This window comes from Hemiscyllium ocellatum, chromosome 4 (genome assembly GCF_020745735.1).
Source record: "Hemiscyllium ocellatum isolate sHemOce1 chromosome 4, sHemOce1.pat.X.cur, whole genome shotgun sequence".
Classification (NCBI taxonomy): Eukaryota; Metazoa; Chordata; class Chondrichthyes; order Orectolobiformes; family Hemiscylliidae; genus Hemiscyllium; species Hemiscyllium ocellatum.
This window is the reverse complement of record NC_083404.1, coordinates 103,779,346-103,797,539: the sequence shown is the minus strand read 5'-3', so window position 1 is coordinate 103,797,539 and position 18,194 is coordinate 103,779,346. Positions and strand designations below refer to the sequence as shown.

Below are 18,194 nucleotides of genomic sequence, written 5' to 3'. Positions count from 1 at the left end.
GATGGTGAAGTTGCCTCCTTGCAACAGGATACTCAGGCCGGAGGCACGGCTATCGTTGCCCCCCAACCAAACTGCTTGACCATCTCCTGCAGCTGCTGAGGTGCGGTATCCCACACTCCTGCAGAAACAGGAGGTCAGCTTTAATGCTGGCCAGGAAGGCCATCGCAGAAACACATGGCGTAGCCGATTTGATGCTACGCACATTGATGCTGGCAATTTTAAACCCCATTTTAACAGTTTATGAGGTTAACAGGGTCCATTTGCTGCTGGTCTTGCCCCTCTGGGGTAGCTGTGTGCATCCTCGTGGTGACGGCAAACTGCTGGACCATCCCAGGGCCGAGGTAGCTGTCCAGCTCCATGCTGGAGCCATTTCCCCGCTCTGGTGTCTTTGTGTCGAGCCCAGGGTTCGCACCGTCCAGTTCTCCATCTGACAGCGGGGCTGTCACAGGACCGCTGCTCCCAGTTACCTGGAGCTGTGGGCCGGTGGGTACCTCTTGGTTCGCCTTTTCCTGCTTGGGTGGTGCTGCCCTCCTTTCTCCCCGCGGCGGTCTGTCTCTTTCTCTGGTGACAACCCTCTTTGCGCCTGTCCTCACTGTCGGAACAGCTGCCTGTATCCTCATCGTGTCGGTGTGGCTTCCCCCTTTGCCTGTCCTTCCACTCTATCTGGCTCTTGCCATTTTGTTGGGATCCCAGGGAGAGGTGGCCACAGTGCCTGCTCATTTCAGACAGGTTTCTGTAAACCACAGTTCAGTGATTGCATAATGGTATCTGAAAATTGCATCAGAATCTTATGTGCACATTGCGCTCACTCCCTTTATTGACCTTCAGTGTAGAGTGACCCAACCCTCAGAAAAGAAGCTGTGCTAGCCATTTATATTCTTTCCACAATCACTCACTTGCATCTCACATCCACAGAGAAGTCAAATGATTAGCAAATTGGGTCAGTGCTCACAAGTGACATGTTAATGAGAACTGACAAGTAAAAGAGCTTGCTCCTCTCAGTGAGGACATCAGAGTTACTCCACTCATTAACCTTCCAACAGCAATAGTTCAAATCAACACTACACTTCTTTAAGAAATGTGGGGAGTGCTAGAGAAACGCAGCACTTTTGGCAGGAGATGCAGAGAACTAAAGTTCTGAAAAGTCACACTGGATTCACCCTTTTTACAATGCTTTTGTCACATACGTGTGGAAACATTGTCTCACCTGGACCTCTTGTCATGTTACTGAGGGAGCACTTTGTAGGATGCAATGATGAATGAAAAGGAAGTTCAAAAAAGCCTCCTGTTGATTTGTTTATCAATAAACTTTCTTTGGTGCAGGCGTCAGTATCAATGAGGGGCAGATTCTCTTCTGACAACCAGGATCGACCAGTGGAGGTCGAGTCAGCACTGTTTCCTCCTGAAACACAGAACATTTCAGCACTTTAATCATGTGCCCGGCTTCTTTCTTTGAAGTTTTTTTTTTAGACTTACAGTGTGGAAACAGGCCCTTCGGCCCAACAAGTCCACACCGACCCGCCGAAGCGAAACCCACCCATACCCCTACATTACCCCTTACCTAACACTACGGGCAATTTTAGCATGGCCAATTCACCTGACCCGCACATCTTTGGACTGTGGGAGGAAACCGGAGAACCCGGAGGAAACCCACGCAGACACGGGGAGAACGTGCAAACTCCACACAGTCAGTCGCCTGAGGCGGGAATTGAACCCGGGTCTTCAGACGCTGTGAGGCAGCAGTGCTAACCACTGTGCCACCGTGCCGCCCACCAAGTTCTAACATATCATTTTCCTTTTACGCAACAACTTATTCCTACAGAAGGACTGAAATGAAAAATGTTGGAAAAGGAAGAAATCAAAAATCTGAACCAAAAAAAATGTTGAACAGACAAAAGAGTGAAAGGTACCAGCTCTCTCATGAGAGAAAGAGACAGAGCCAACTGGTGGTGGTTTAACCTGAGGGTCACCCATACTTCAGGGGACAGGAAAGGCTGAGGAGAAGAACCCTTCAGGGTAACAAATAGAACAGTGCCAAAGTGAGAAAAGACTGTCACATAATTTCAGTTGATTCAAAAAGATTTTGGAACTTAAGTTCTGAGGAAAAGTTGCCACCTGAAGTATTAGTCTCTTTTCTTTCTTGAGACACTGAGGTAGGAATTTGATTCAGCCCATTTTCAGAATTGAAATAGGCTGTGCAAGGGGAATACATGCCAGAAAGCCAAGGGTTAAGGCTGACCTGAAACAGGGGCTCAGGATTCACTTGAACATTAATGGTGAGCTGCCGACACAAACTGGCCATCCAATGGCTGTTCACCAATCACACAAGGACAAAACTGAGGCCACAGTCTCTCCAGCTATGCTGTTCAAGAAGGAGCTCTAAAGGGGTCACAAGACTAAAATATAATAGACATTTTTCAAATTTTAATTCCAAAATATGTTTAAGAAAGGAAATACGATTGCAGATGGAAATCCAGTGCTCTCTGTCAATGGCCTGTGTGGTGTCCATGAAATACTGCACGCGTGGAATGTCAAATAGGGAGACAGACACAACAGGAAGAGATAACAAGGGGCTTGACAATGTCAGAGAAAATGAGGACTGCAGATGCTGGAGATCTGAGTTGAAGAGTGTGGTGCTGGAAAAGCACAGCCAGTCAGGCAGCATCCGAGCAGCAGGGGAAATCAATGCCTCAAGCATAACTCCTTCATCAGGAATTAGGCTTGTGTGCCGGGGTGGTTAGAGATAAATGGGAGGGGGTGGGGGGCTGGAAGAAGGTAACTGGGAATGTGATAGGTAGATGAAGGTGAGGGGTGGAGAGGAGGGTGGAGCGGATATGTGGGAAGGAAGGTGGACAGGTCAAGATGGCGGTACCGAGTTGGAGGTTTCGGACTGGGACAAGGTGGGGGGAGGGGAAATGAGAAAACTGGTGAATCTACATTGATTGCGTGTAGTTGCAGGGTCCCAAGGCACAAGATGCCTTCTCCTCTCAGCTGAAAGTCATCATTTTCAGACAATTGTGCTTTGTCCTTTCAGGAATATATAAAAACACAATTTAAAGCGGACATATCTCATTTCTATGTGCTCCTACGAGAAGATTTGCCAGTGAACTGCAGTATCCATATGTAATAGCCTGGGTTCGAGTCATATTGTTCTGTGAAGCACTTTTGTTCACATGCAAAGAAACCACCCACTTCTCACTCCAGTATTGTAGGTAAAAAACATTCTCTCTCTTGCTGAGAGCTAGACACTAAACACAACGTAACAGGATAAAAGGATTTGAACTAATTTTAAAAGCCAAGAATCCCAAAAATCAAGTGCTTAACTATTAAAATTCCACTAGCTACTCTTCATAAACAATCAAGGCAGACTGATCTGTCCAGCTTTTATTATTTTTGGATTCACTTCTCATTCATAATCTATGAGTATGTTACATTATGAACACGTCTTGCACTGGGGGAAAAAAAATCCCTCTTTTGTTAGCCTAAGAAAGCCTGGTCAGATTGGCCCTTTGTAAAACAAGTTCATTCAGTGTTGGAGTAAGGCATGCACAAATTAACACTGTTGTATAATACCATAATATCTTGGGAAGCCTCACACCACATCTGGTTGTAACAAAGGAGAGTCATCACAGGAGTTAGGAGCAGGCCCTTCGAGCCCACTCTGCCATTTGACATGATCATAGCTGATCTTATTCTGGTCTCAACTTCCATGTCTCAGCCTGACTCTCCTGCCTGCCCCCAATAGCCTTTACCTTTCTTTTCATCAGAAGCATATCTATTTTTTTCTTGAATCGGTCAACTGATTCTGCCTCCACTACTCAGGGCCACTGTATTCCACAGATTCACAACCGTCTGAGAGTAGTTTCTCCGCATCTCAGTTTCGAATCTACCACCTCTCACTCTGTACTGTGACCTCTTGTTTGATACTGCTGAAAATATGTTGCTGGTGAAAGTGCAGCAGGTCAGGCAGCATCGCGCTTTAACCAGCAACACATTTTCAGCTCTGATCTCCAGCATCTGCAGACCTCACTTTTTACTCTTGTTTGATACTGTCCCACACGGGGGAACATCTGTTCAATGTCGACCTTATCCTTTAGCACTTTACGTACATCAATCATATCCCCCCACCACCCCCCCCCAATACTTCATGAACTTCAGCAAGTACAATCCCAAGCTGCATCTTATACAACAGCCATTTCATCCCGAATGAGAATCAGTTTAGCTCAGTTGGCTGGATTGTTGCCTCACAAAAGCAGTCTGATGCCAATAGTGTGGTCTCAATTCCCGTCACTGGTTTGAGGTTACCATGAGGGACTCTCCTTCTCAACCTCTTCCCTTGTCTGGTTAAATCACCACCAGTCACTTCTCTTTAATGAGAGAGCAAACCCTGTGGTCTGGTAAGACTATGGTGACACAACAAAATATTCCTAGAATCAATCTGATGAACCTCATCTGAGCTGCCATGACATTGTTCCTCAAGTCAGGAGCTGAAAATGTGTTGCTGGTTAAAGCACAGCAGGTTAGGCAGCATCCAAGGAACAGGAAATTCGACGTTTCGGGCATAAGCCCTTCATCAGGAAGGGCTACCACCTCTCTCTCATTTTTTACCTCAAGTCAGGAGACCAAACCAGGGCATGCCAATGCCTTATGTAACTGTAACAACACTCCTCTGCGTTTATAACCCAGTCCTCTTGCAATAAATGCCAGGATTACATTTACCCTTCTCATAATGTGCTGCACCGTTTCTTGTGTTTTTTCTTTCTCTCTCATTTTACTTACATCTTGGTGAGGAGTTCAGTTGTGGTAAGGGCATCAGCAGCAGTAGCAGCAAGTGAGCCTGGTGCTGACTCATTGCGGCAGTGTTGGAGGTGGGTTTGGGGCAGACTAATTTTTTTTAAAAAAATGACAGTTGGGCTTGTTTTTAATACTTTTGCAACTACTGAAACAATGTACCTTGATTGTTACTAAAACTGGAGTCAAAATCACTTCCTCCATCAATCCAAGAGGATTCTGCAAGAGGACATTCAGTTCCACTGAAAAGACTGCTATTCAACCAGGAACTGGAGGAGTCAATTGAAAAAAGACTTGCAAAGGATCGACGAACCTTCTTCTTCCGGCGGAAAATTCTGCAAAGTTAAAAAAGGTGATTTTTTTAGGAAATAGCGTATGAAATATTATACTGCATGTCTTTTATTGATTAAAATTTTCTATCTACCAGTTCCTGCATCTCGTGGGTAGGACTGAAAAATAGCTTCTGTAGCAATGTCTGTGGCTCATCTTGCATCAGTTAACATTTTCTGTCACTTATTTAATAATTAGCATTTTGTTCATCAATTGGAGGGAAATGAATGCTGGGAGCTGTTGTTACTCCCATTTCATCCACCTGGTGGCACTGTAAAGCAGTTCCAGTGAATCACAGCAAAACTCATCTATCCTGTCTCAACATGCTTAAACCCAAACTTATCCTAAACTCAAACCTAACCCTAAATTTTGACTCCAAATATTGACTGGCAATACTACAGTTTGAGGACTTTAGATGGGTCAGTTTTTGTCCTGTGTGTGCAGGAGGGCTTCCTGACACAGCAGGCAGACAGGCCAACAAGGGGCGAGGCTGCATTGGATTTGGTCCTGGGTAATGAACTCAGCCAAGTGTTAGATTTGGAAGTCGGTGAGCACTTTGGTGATTGTGACCACAATTTGGTTATGTTTACTTTAGTGATGGAAAGGGATAGGTATATACTGCATGGCAAGTGTTATAGCTGAGGGAAAGGCAATTATGATGCAATTAGGTAAGATTTAGGATGCATCAGATAGAGAAGGAAACTGCAGGGGATGGGCACAATTGAAATGTGGAGCTTGTTCAAGGAACAGCTACTGTGTGTCCTTGATAAGTATGTACCAGTCAGGCAGGGAGGAAGTTGTCAAGCGAGGGAGTCGTGGTTTACTAAGGAAGTTTATTTCTTGTCAAGAGGAAGAAGGCGGTCTATGTTAGGATAAGCTGTGATGGCTCAGTTAGGGCGCTTGAGAGTTACATGTTAGCCAGGAAAGACTTAAAGGGAGAGCTAAGAAGAACCAGGAGGGGACTTGAGAAGCCATTGGCGGATAGGATCAAGGAAAACCCTAAGGCTTTCTATATGTATATTGGGAACTAAGTAAGATTAGGGCCAATCAAGCATAGCAGTGGAAAATTGTGCATGGAGTCAGAGGAGGTGGGGAAGTGCTAATGAATACTTTTCATCAGTATTCACACTAGAAAAGGATAATGTGGTCGAGGAGAATACTGAGCTACAGGCTAATGGGCGGCACGGTGGCACGGTGGTTAGCACTGCTGCCTCACAGCGCCTGAGACCCGGGTTCAATTCCCGACTCAGGCGACTGACTGTGTGGAGTTTGCACGTTCTCCCCGTGTCAGCGTGGGTTTCCTCCGGGTGCTCTGGTTTCCTCCCACAGTCCAAAGATGTGCAGGTCAGGTGAATTGGCCATGCTAAATTGCCCATAGTGTTGGGTAAGGGGTAAATGTAGGGGTATGGGTGGATTTCGCTTTGGCGGGTCGGTGTGGACTTGTTGGGCCGAAGGGCCTGTTTCCACACTGTAAGTCTAATCTAATCTAAACTAGATGGAATTGAGGTGCATAAGGAGGAGGTGTTAGCAATTCTGTAAAGTGTAAAAATAGATAAGTCCCCTGGGCCGGATGGGATTTATCCCAGGATTCTCTGGGAAGTCAGGGAGGAGACCTTGGCTTTGATCTTTATGTCATCATTGTCTACAGGAATATTGCCAGAAGACTGGAGGATAGCAAATGTTGTTCCCATGTTCAAGAAGGGGAGTAGAGACAACCCTGGACTTATTTTGGTTGTGGGTGAAGTGTTGAAAAGGGTTATAAGAGATAGGATTTATAATCATCTCGAAAGGAATAAGTTGATTAGGAATATTCAACACAATTTTGTGAAGGGTAGGTCATTCCTCACAAACCTTATTGAGTTCTTTGAGAAGGTGACCAAACAGGTGGATGAGGCTAAAGTGATTGATGTGGTGTATTTGGATTTCAGTAAGGCATTTGATAAGGGTCCCCACGGTAGGCTATTGCACAAAATACGGAGGCATGGGATTGAGGGTGATTTAGCGGTTTGGATCATAAATTGGCTAGCTGAAAGATGACAGAGGGTGGTGATTGATAGGAAATGTTCATCTTGGAGTTCAGTTACTAGTGATGTACCACAAGGATCTGTTTTGGAGCCACTGTTGTTTGTCATTTTTATAAATGACCTGGATGAGGGTGTTGAAGGATGGGTTAGTAAATTTGCAGATGATACTAAGGTTGGTGGAGTTGTGGATAGTGCCGAAGGATATTGTAGGTTGCAGAGGGACATAGACAAGCTGCAGAGCTGGGCTGAGAGGTGGAAAGTGGAATTTAATGAGGAAAAGTGTGAGGTGATTCACTTTGGAAGGAGTAACAGGAATGCAGAGTACTGGGCTAATGGTAAGATTCTTGGTAGAGAGATCTCGGTGTCCAGGTACATAGATCCTTGAAAGTTGCCACCCAGGTTGATAGGGTTGTTAAGAAGGTATACGGTATGTTAACTTTTATTGGTACAAGGATTGAGTTTCAGAACCATGAGTTCATTTTGCAGTTGCACAAAACTCTGGTGCAACCGCACTTGTAGTAATGCATACAGTTCTGGGCACTGCATTATAGGGAAGATATGGAAGCTTTGGAAAGGGTTCAGAGAAGATTTACAAGGATGTTGCCTGGTATGGAGGAAAGGCCTTATAAGGAAAGGCGGAGTGACTGGAGGCTGTTTTTGTTAGAGAGAAGAAATTTGAGAGGTGACTTAATTGAGACAAAGATAATTAGAGGGTTTGATATGTTGGATAGTGAGAGTCTTTTTCCTCGGATGGTGATGGCTAGCAGGACGGGACAGAGCTTTAACAGAGGGGTGATAGATATAGGACAGATGTCAGAGGTAGTTTCTTGACTCAGAGAGTAGGGACATGGAATGCAATGCCTGCAACAGTCATAGATTCACCAACTTTAAGAGTTGTTATATGGTCATTGAATAGGCATATGGATGAGAATGGAATAGTGTAGGTTAGATGGGCTTCTGATTGGTTTCACACATTGCCACAATATTGAGGACTCAAGGGACTGTACTGCACTGTAATGTTCTAGGCTCTACGTTCGGAACTAAATTGTAATTACCAACCCCTTGTATGTCCTACACTTCCCTCAGCAGCTATTCTGTGGCTGTGATTAGATATAACTTGCAGACATGAGCAAAGTCCGAACCCAGATTTACCCAGGACCCTTGCAGCCAACAGATGGAGAATCTTTTCATTTTGTTAACTGAATTTGAATGAGAGTTCACTGTCAAAATCTGTTTTTCTGCATCTCACCCTTCTTTGCCGTGTCCTCAATGACTCAGAATATTTTCCTGTACATCTCAGGCAACTGTCTGTGTGGAGTTTGCACATTCTCCCTGTGTCTTCGTGGGTTTCCTCTGGGTGTTCCGGTTTCCTCCCACAGTCCAAAAATGTGCAGGTTAGGTGGAATGGGTCTGGGTGGGTTGCTCTTCGGAGGGTCAGTGTGGACTGGTTGGGCCGAAGGGTCTGTTTCCACAGTGTAATCTAACCTAATCTCACACTATCTTTCCATTCTTTGGATATAAGTGTTAGGGGGTGGGCCAGCATATATTGCCTATTCTTAATTGCCCAGAGGGTGGTTAAGAGTCAGCCATATTGCTGTGAGTCTGGAGTCACATGTAGGCGAGACTAGCAGTTTCCTTCCCAAAAAGAAAGCAGGTGAGTTTTACCCTGATAATCAACAATGATTTCATGTTTAACATCGAATTTAAATTCTATCATTTTCCACGGCAGAATTTGAACCCAGGTTTCCAGAACATGACTCGGGTTTCAGAAGTTATAACAATAATACCACTAGGCTATCACCTCCTCAAGGCCAGTTATTGGTTCACCAACCTCACCCTGTCCGACATCTCTCCTGACTCCTACCTTGGCCATACAGGGCAGCAGCTAATGTCAGCACTTCTCCAGGTGTGCAGCCCACTTTGAAAGTTAGCACAAGGGATGCTGGTCTTAGGGCAGATATCTGGCAAGCAGCATGTTGCTCCAGGAACATTGTGTGGTAAGCCAGAGTGAAAATTGGACGGGATACTCACCGTAAGTTGAGGAACCATGTGGACTGCAAAGGCTCAAGGAGAAGATCCACTATCACCACCTTCTCAGGAGCAACCAGGGAGGGACAGAAAATGTCAGCTTTATCAGCACAAATAAAAAGTTGATTTGATTTCTTGTATCTGGTTTTATTTAACCTTTAATCCCAATGCCTAAACATCCAACAATTTTATTTAGATTTCTTAATTGGTGCTTCTCTATCAGTGTTGGAGTTTTCCATGACTTTTGAAACCATCGTTGAATGTTCCTTGATCTAGATGACAAATGGTGAGAACTGCTGATCCTACAGGAGGATGCCAGGAGGATGGTGACACTGGCTCTCTGAGAGTTGGGTGCCAATGTCCATTGTGAGAGGGTAAATATGGCTGCTTCTGGTGCATCATGCCCCACTCTGCACACTGCCAGTGGGCAAGATGGAGATCATTCAGATTAGGCAGTTCTTGATTTGCTGAGAACTGCTCTAATTTCCATGTCAAGTTTTCCTGACAGTTAGTTTGGCAAATTTAGTAAGATTGCAACTGGCCAACAGGGAGGCAATTGGGCTTTTACAAGGCATTTAACAAGTAATAATGTGTCATAATCATTGAGTCTTGCAGCATGAAAACAGACCCTTCAGTCCAGGTAGTTCAGGCCAATTGAAAATACTCTGCTGTCAAGCAAGAATCTCATCACATTACTTCTACCTTGTCTGTCTAGACGGTTGTGGCCATGGGTTTTGAAGTACTGTCTGAGGAGCGTCAATAATGGAGGGAGTGACTGTTTGTGGATGTGGTGCCAGTCAAGCGGGCTACTTTGTCCTGGGTGGTAAGAGAAAGGGAGGACTGCAGATGCTTGAGATTAGAGTCAAAAAGTGTGGCGCTGGAAAAGCACAGATCAGCCAGGATGGCGACACAGGAATGAAGGGCTTATGCCCGAAACATCGACTCTCCTGCTCCTCGGACGCTCCTTGTCCTGGATGGTGTCAAGCTTCTTGAGTATTGTTGGAGCTGGACCCATCCAGGTGAGTGGGAAGTATTCCATCACACTCTCGACTTGTGCCTTGTAGATGGTGACAGGCTTTGTGGAGTCAGGTGGCAATATTCCTCCCCTCTGCCCTACTCCTGCAGCCACTGTCGTTGTAAGGCTGGTTAATGAATGACAATTCTCCTCAGATACAGAACCAAGTTTTTAAAAAAAAATTGGAACTGAAAATGTTTTTCAATGTAATTAACTCAGAAATTCTTGGGAATAAATCTTTAGGTTATATTCAAAATATTATAAGAATGGAAATATTTAAATTAAGCTCACTTTTGTTCCTTTATGGAGTCATCTATTCAGTTCAACTGAAGCATGTTCTCAATTCTTTGATTACCAAATATTAAGATATGGTGGTCCAAGTTATAAGCAAGGGCAGGTTTAGTTTCACATTTAAGCCAGCCATCAATGAACCTTTCTCTGCTAGTCACAGTTTCTTCTGTTCTCCTACTTTGTATTGCCTTGACAAGCTGCTACAAGTTTCCATTTCTCTCCTCCTTCATTTCCTCCTCAGGTCTGTCTTAATCCTTTGTGATCCCCAACGTAACACTTCTATCCTAGATACTTCCTTTGTCCTGTTCCTTTGCAGCCAAGTGAGCTACTTCTCACAGTTCACATCTTTCAAGATTTTCCAAGATCTGTTTCTTTCTGGTAATGGTGTTTCCGTTCACAAGTGGATTTACTTCCACTTAAACAACTTGTAAAGACAACACACAGTGCACTCTTGCGTAAAGAGATCTAATTTATGACGTCATATGGAGGTGATCAGGATGGGACCATTCGCCACAGCAGGTTCCCTGCCTCCAATTAGCTACTGCCCTTTGACCGCTGAGGACGCGTAGCCACCGCGCATTGGCCACTGAAGATGATTCGCCACGTGTTGGAACCCATTTTTATACATAAACCAATAAAATGATATTGATTTAAAAAAAAGAGGTAAATAAATATGTAGTACATAGTTGTATAAATAAAGGGGACTGAAAAGTATGAAAGAATAGGCGGGAGGGAAAACAATCAGTACAAATATATATTTCAGGTGGCAAATAATCTCCAGAGGTCAAACAATCCCAGTGGAGAAACGCTGGTGGTAAACTGGCAGTGGCGAATGTGCCATGGTGAATCGTCATCAACCCGGAGGTGATATGTCTGAGATAACCAATAACACCGTTGTGAGCCTAAGAAACTCACTGGGAATCAGTACAAGGTGATACTCTCCTTGATTCTTTGACTGGTAGAGAAATAACTCTGACTAAGAAATCATAGAATCCATAGAGTGTGGAAACAGGCCATTTGGCCCATCAGCTCCACACCAACTCACTAAAGAGTAAACCACCCAGACCAAATTCCCTACCCTACATTTTAGCCCTGACAAAAGCACCGGTTTACACATCCCAGAACACTATGGGCAATTCACTTAACACCTGCACATCTTTGGATTGAGAGAGGAAACCCACTCAGAGAATGTGTAAACTCCACACAGACACAGTCACCCAAAGCTGGAATCAAACCCAGGTCCCTACTACTGGGAGGCAGCAGCACTAACCACTAGCCACATGCCATTGCAACATTATTAATAACCTGGTTTGATATCAAAACCAGGTTCAGGAGATGCACTGCTGAATGTGTAAAGCTTTAGGCACTGCGAAAATACAAAACGGATGCTCTGTATACAGTGACTGTAAAATCAACCCCACAAAGACCGATGAAATAATACAAGACTAATCACCAAGTCAATGCCTCTTCTAAAAGAGTATCAAATCAGTTGCCTTTTAAAGTTGACAATAGATTAAAACTGCCTATCTGACCATCTACTCCGCTGTTGGAATGGGGTTGGTGGTCAAATCTTTAAGCTCACTCAGTTATTGTGAATTTTGTACTTGAATTCTCCAGTCGTATCTCACTGTTCAAGTTCAGTAGTTTTCTTGTTTCGATCTGATCGATATCTTTCATTATAACAAAGACATGTAGCTGGTCTCTATTTTGTACAAAACTCAATGCTATTATACATGGAATAGAGCAGTTTTATATGTTTACACTGGCTGTCTAATTGTACACACAGCATTTTCTTAAATACCGAGCCCCAAGTTGGCAACCAAGACACTGCATGAAACCCCTGAACTCTTCCCCGACGGCAAATGCTAGTTTAGTGAGATGGTCATTTTGTCACTTATATAAATCATTTGGATGAAAATGTAGGAGGAACAGTTAGTTAATTTGCAAATGACACCAAAACTAGAGGACATAAATTTTTAAAAAATGGAGGGGAAAGATTAAAAGGGACTGAAGGAACAACTTTTTTTTCACACAGAGGGTGGTGTGAGTATGGAACGAGCTGCCAGAGGAACTAGAGTGAGCTGGTACAATTACAACCCTAAAAAAAAAGGTATCTGAATGGGTACATGAATAGGAGGGGTTTTGGAGGATATGGGCCAACTGCTATCAAATGGGACTAGGTCAATTTAGGATGTCTGTTAAAATGGGGTTTAAAATTGCCAGCATCAATGTGCATAGCATCAAATCGACTACGCGATGTGTTTCTACGATGGCCTTCCTGGCCAGCGTTAAAACGGACCTCCTGTTTCTGCAGGAGTGTGGGATACCGCACCTCAGCAGCTACAGGGGCTGTGGGCCCATGGGCAGTCAGTTTGGTCGGGAAGCAACGATAGCTGCGTCTCCGGCCTGGGTATCCTGTTGCGAGGAAGCAACTTCACCATCTCAGAAGTTGAGGTGGTGGGCGGGCAACTCCTTGTCACCGACATCATGTACAGGAATGCTCCCCTGAGACTGATTAATGTGTACGCCCCAGTGGGTAAGAGCGAATGGTTGGCCGTCCGGCAGCAGCTTCCACTGTTGCTGGCTACGTCCAGGCCGGTCATTCTGGCCGGAGACTTCAACTGTATCATTGATGCAGATGGACGATCCGGCGGGGGGACAGTAAACTGGACGCCACGTCCAGAGCCCTGATGGACGCGGTAAAAGATGCCGAGCTGCACGATGTCTTCAGCACCCCTGCAGACGGAGCGCAGCGTAGATACACCTGGTCACGGGCAGACGGGTCTATCCGCTCAAGGATAGATTACCTGTGTGTCCCGAACGCTCTCAGTCAGATCCACCGAGGTCAAGCCGGTGTTCTTCTGACCACTGCCTCCTGCTAGCCGACTGTCACCTACAGGACGAGCAGCGGGCGGGCAAGGGAACATGGAAACTGAACACGAAGCTGTTGATCCCGGGAAACATTGAGGAGCTCAGGAGGGACATAGTTGGAGAACCATGAAGCCCCTCTGAGTCCCCAGTGGACTGGTGGGAAACAGTAAAAGGGAAAATTGGAGACCAATCTCATTGTTGAATGCGGATTACAAAGTACTGTCAAAGGTAATTGGCAACCGGGTCAGGTCTGCTCTGGGGTCGGTGATTCACCCTGACCAAACCTGTGCTGTGCCGGGCAGGAAGATCGCTGAAAGTCTCGCACTCCTCAGGGATACGATCGCCTACGTGCAGGACAGAGGGTTGGCCGCCTGCCTGATCAGCCTGGACCAGGAGAAAGCCTTTGACAGGATATCACACAGGTATATGAGAGATGTTCTCTCTAAAATAGGCTTTGGGGAGGGAATCTGCAATTGGATCAGACTGCTCTACACCAACATCGTCAGTGCAGTCTCAATCAATGGGTGGGAATCAGATAGCTTCCCAGTCAGATCTGGAGTCAGGCAGGGCTGCCCTCTCTCTCCCCTGCCTTGTTTGTATGCTGCATAGAGCCATTTGCCGAGTCCATCAGGAAGGATGCGAGCCTGAGAGGGGTGGCTATTCCTGGCAGCGGGGGCCTGCAGGTTAAGACCTCCCTGTACATGGATGACGTCGCCGTTTTCTGCTCGGATCCGCTGTCCGTGTGCAGACTCATGTGCATTTGTGACCAGTTCGAACGGGCCTCGGGGGCCAAGGTAAACCGAGGCAAGAGCGAGACCATGCTCTTCGGGAACTGGGCCGACCAATCCTTGATCCCCTTCACCGTCAGGACCGACCACCTGAAGATGCTGGGTATTTGGTTCGGGGGGGCTGGGGTGTGCACCAAGTCTTGGGAGGAGCGTATCAGTAAACTGGGCAGATGGAAGCTACGGTCGCTCTCCATCACGGGAAAACACCTGGTCATCAGGTGTGAGGCACTGTCATTGCTATTATACGTGGCACAGGTCTGGCCTATTCCCAGAACCTGTGCCGCTGCAGTCACCCGGGCCATCTTCCAGTTCATATGGAAGTCAAAGATGGACCGGGTCCGAAGGGACTCGCTTTACAAAGATCTGGGCAACGGGGGAAAAAATACACCCAATGTCACCCTCACCCTGATGGCCACCTTTGTGTGTGGCTGCATCAAGCTGTGCGTGGATCCCCGGTACGCAAACACCAAGTGTCACTAAGTACAGAGGTTCTACCTGTCCCCGGTGTTGTGAAGGATGGGCCTGGCCTCGCTGCCGCGGAACACTCCGAGTAGTTGGACCATTCCGTATCACCTGTCCTTCGTGGAGAAGTTTATGAAGAAAAACACCATTGACCACAAGTCCATGAGGAAGTGGGCAGCACGTGGTGTCCTTGAGACCCTTCGGGAAAAGGAGAGGGTGGATCCTATCGAGCAGCTCCCTAAGCAGACTGTCAAAACCATTTGGCAGCATGCCTCATCGCCAGAACTTTCCAACAAGCACCAAGACATGACTTGGCTGGTGGTGAGAAGGGCTCTGCCTGTGAGATCCTTTATGCACACCCGGACTCTCAGCCGCACCGCACCACTGCGGGGTGGGGGGGGAAGAGACTGTCACACACCTCCTTCTGGAATGTGCCTATGCTGAGGAAGTCTGGAGAGGAATGCAGTGGTGTTTGTCGAGGTGTGACGCGGGACTCCGTGCTCTACGGCCTGTTCCCCGGGACGCACACCGAGACGAACATCAACTGTGCCTGGAGGATCATCAACTCGGTGAAGGACGCTCTCTGGGTGGTCCGAAACCTGTTGATCTTCCAGCTGAAGGAGTTGACCCCGACTGAGTGTTGCAGACTGGCACATTCCAAGGTCCAGGACTACATGTTGAGGGACGCGCTGAAGCCTGGGGCAGCTGCCGCCAAGGCACAGTGTGGAAAGACCACCGTGTAACATCTGTCTGCCTAACGAAGAACAGGGGGCTCATGCAGTCAGTTGGGCTCTGCTGACGCCTCAGCTAAATATGTAATTGTACAGACCTGTATACATGAAGGATTACTCTGTCTCTGTATACCAAGAAATGGAATGTTTACGGATGTATGGCATGACCAATTGTACAGATCAAAACGTTTTATGAATAAAGTAAATTTTTGAAATAAAAAAAAGATATCTTGTTGACATGGACGAGTTGGACAGAAGTGTTTCTGAGCTTTATAACTCTGACTCAGTATCTTCCAACATCTTCCTCCTATATTGAATAAGCTGTCATGTTGAATAAGTAGACCATAAAATCAGAATAGGAGTAGGCCATTCAGCCCTTTGGATCTGTTCCCCATTCCTCACATCTCCTTTCCTGTGTTTTTTCCGTAATCCTTGATTCCCCTCCTGACCAAGTATCTGCCTAGGTCAGCCACAATGTGAACAAGCACTGCACGCACAGCCCTCTGTGGCAAGCTGTCCAAAAACTCTCAACCCCCAAGAGAAGAAATCCTTCCTCATCTTGGTGAGAAATTAAAACCCTTCAGTCAAATAGATCTGAAGGAAGTTCTCAAATGGTACTGAAAGTGAAGCAAATGATAGGATACAGTGAAACCTCAGTATTTGGATTACGTGGTTCAGTTTACTGAAGGTGACTACAATCCAGAAGCCATGATTAGCCTGAGTGTGATTAACTTGAGGTACACAGTCATCAATGCAGATACCCACCGTACAAGATTCTCCTTGTAACTGATGTTTATTTTAGATGGCGTGAGAGTGAGATTGCCCTCCTCATCCATGAAGCTCTCTTCACTGAGATCATAATAGCCATTTGTTAGCAAGCGAGGACTCCGACGGCACATACAGGGGGAGCCAGTCAGCGAATTTAGGTGCCAAGGTGAATTAGAGTTCTCACTGGTCATCAAAGATAATCTTGAATTGACAAAGTACAATCAATCAAAAAAAGCAACAACAAGATATTAATAACGGAAAGTTCGCACACAGGACAAATGATCATTTAGAAATAAAGATGGGGCAAAGTGGATCATTGTATTGCACTCACATTTAGAATGGGTCACAGGATTCAGCCTGGGACTAATCGAAATGAAAGTGGCTGCATAATAAGATCCTTCATTAGTGACTTCTAGGGGCTTTTATAATCTCACTCCATACATTTGGCAGAAATTGTTTTGAACTTTACGACTCTATTGTAGAACTTTAGGGAAATTCTATACCACCTTGCCTCCTATTCCAATATGACCTCCTGGGCTTTTAAAATGGAATCTGGGAATCAGGTGGATTTGGGAAGTAGTAACTTTCTCTAGGTGGCTTAGTGGTTAGCACTACTGCCTCACACCAGCAGGACCTGGGTTTGATTCTACCCTTTGTGAGGTTTGCATGTTCTCGCCCTGTCAGTGTGCTCTGGTTATTCTTTTAGGTGGTAGTGGGCATGTGTTTGGAATGTGCCATGTAAAAAGTTTTGGTGATTTTCTGCAGTGCATCTTGTAAATAGTACACTCTGCTGCAACCGAGTGTCGGTGGTGGATTTGCTGCATGTTTGTAGATGTGGAGCTAATCAAGTGGATTGCTTTGTCCTGGATAGTGTCAAGCTTCTGAGTATAGTTGGAGCTGCACCCAACCAGGCAATTGAGGATTATTCCATCACTCCTGATTATTGTAGACAGAGCTGAAAATGTGTTGCTGGAAAAGCGCAGGTCAGGCAGCATCCAAGGAACAGGAAATTCGACGTTTCGGGCATAAGCCCTTATTCAGGAATGAGGAAAGTGTGTCCAGCAGGCTAAGATAAAAGGTAGGGAGGAGGGACTTGGGGGAGGGGCGTTGGAGATGTGATAGGTGGAAGGAGGTTAAGGTGAGGGTGATAGGCCAGAGTGGGGTGGGGGCGGAGAGGTCAGGAAGAAGATTGCAGGTTAGGAAGGCGGTGCTGAGTTCGAGGGATTCGACTGAGACAAGGTGGGGGAGGGGAAAATGAGGAAACTGGAGAAATCGGAGTTCATCCCTTGTGGTTGGAGGGTTCCCAGGCAGAAGATGAGGTGCTCTTCCTCCAACCGTTGTGTTGTTATGTTCTGGCGATGGAGGAGTCCAAGGACCTGCATGTCCTTGGTGGAGTGGGAGGGGGAGTTGAAGTGTTGAGCTACGGGGTGGTTGGGTTGGTTGGTCCGGGTGTCCCAGAGGTAGACAGTGGACAGGATTTAGGGAATCAGACTTCGAGAGTGGCCATTAAATTAAGTGCATTTTGGAGGGCACAGTAAATTTTGCCTTGAATGATTGATCATCTCGATTTATACCAATCCAAATAAACACAAATAAAGCAGTAAATCTCCAGTGAGATGGTACCATAATGTGGCATTTTGGCTATGGCTCTCTTTATTGTAGAAACTGAAAAGGCAATTCTATTTTCCCTTTCACCAGGAAGAATGTTTTTTATCCAGTGTGCTGTAGTCCCAGTTCTGTGAGGCATAATGGTGATAAAATAACCTAAGGCCTCTTTTCTGCCCAATACAAGAAAAGACTAGTTAACCAAGTACATATCTAGTGAATATTGAACCTACCACACTAACACACTGAATAGTCCAAATTTAAGTTGGATAGACGTTTGCCTCAGGGAAGAAGCAGACCTGATACATCTAGTCCCTTCGGGTGATAAAGGTTGCACAGATGCGTCACTAGTGTTTAACTAATGGTAACAGACTCCATTTGAGAGTCAGTACCCAGAGTTGAGGAAAATGGTAGCATGACCAAACCATTCAGCTCCTTCAAAACTATTCTAGTATTCAATCAGATCATGGATGAGAAAGAAAGAAGATGC

General features: G+C 45.7%; 1 protein-coding gene across 2 annotated transcripts in view; it reads right to left on the bottom strand.

Annotated features, from left to right (window-relative positions):
• tmem71 (transmembrane protein 71) overlaps positions 1-18,194 on the bottom strand; it is a 55,281-nt gene that overhangs the window by 19,103 nt on the left and 17,984 nt on the right. For both annotated transcript variants that reach the window (XR_009644623.1, XM_060823711.1), the window contains exons 4-6: positions 16,097-16,300; positions 4,954-5,126; positions 1,208-1,402 (exon numbers count right to left, since the gene is read on the bottom strand). Coding sequence is in view for 1 of the 2 variants with exons in the window: in XM_060823711.1 (XP_060679694.1) it covers positions 1,208-1,402; positions 4,954-5,126; positions 16,097-16,300 (572 nt within the window). In the remaining variant the exon portion in view is untranslated. The remainder of the gene's footprint in view (positions 1-1,207; positions 1,403-4,953; positions 5,127-16,096; positions 16,301-18,194) is intronic.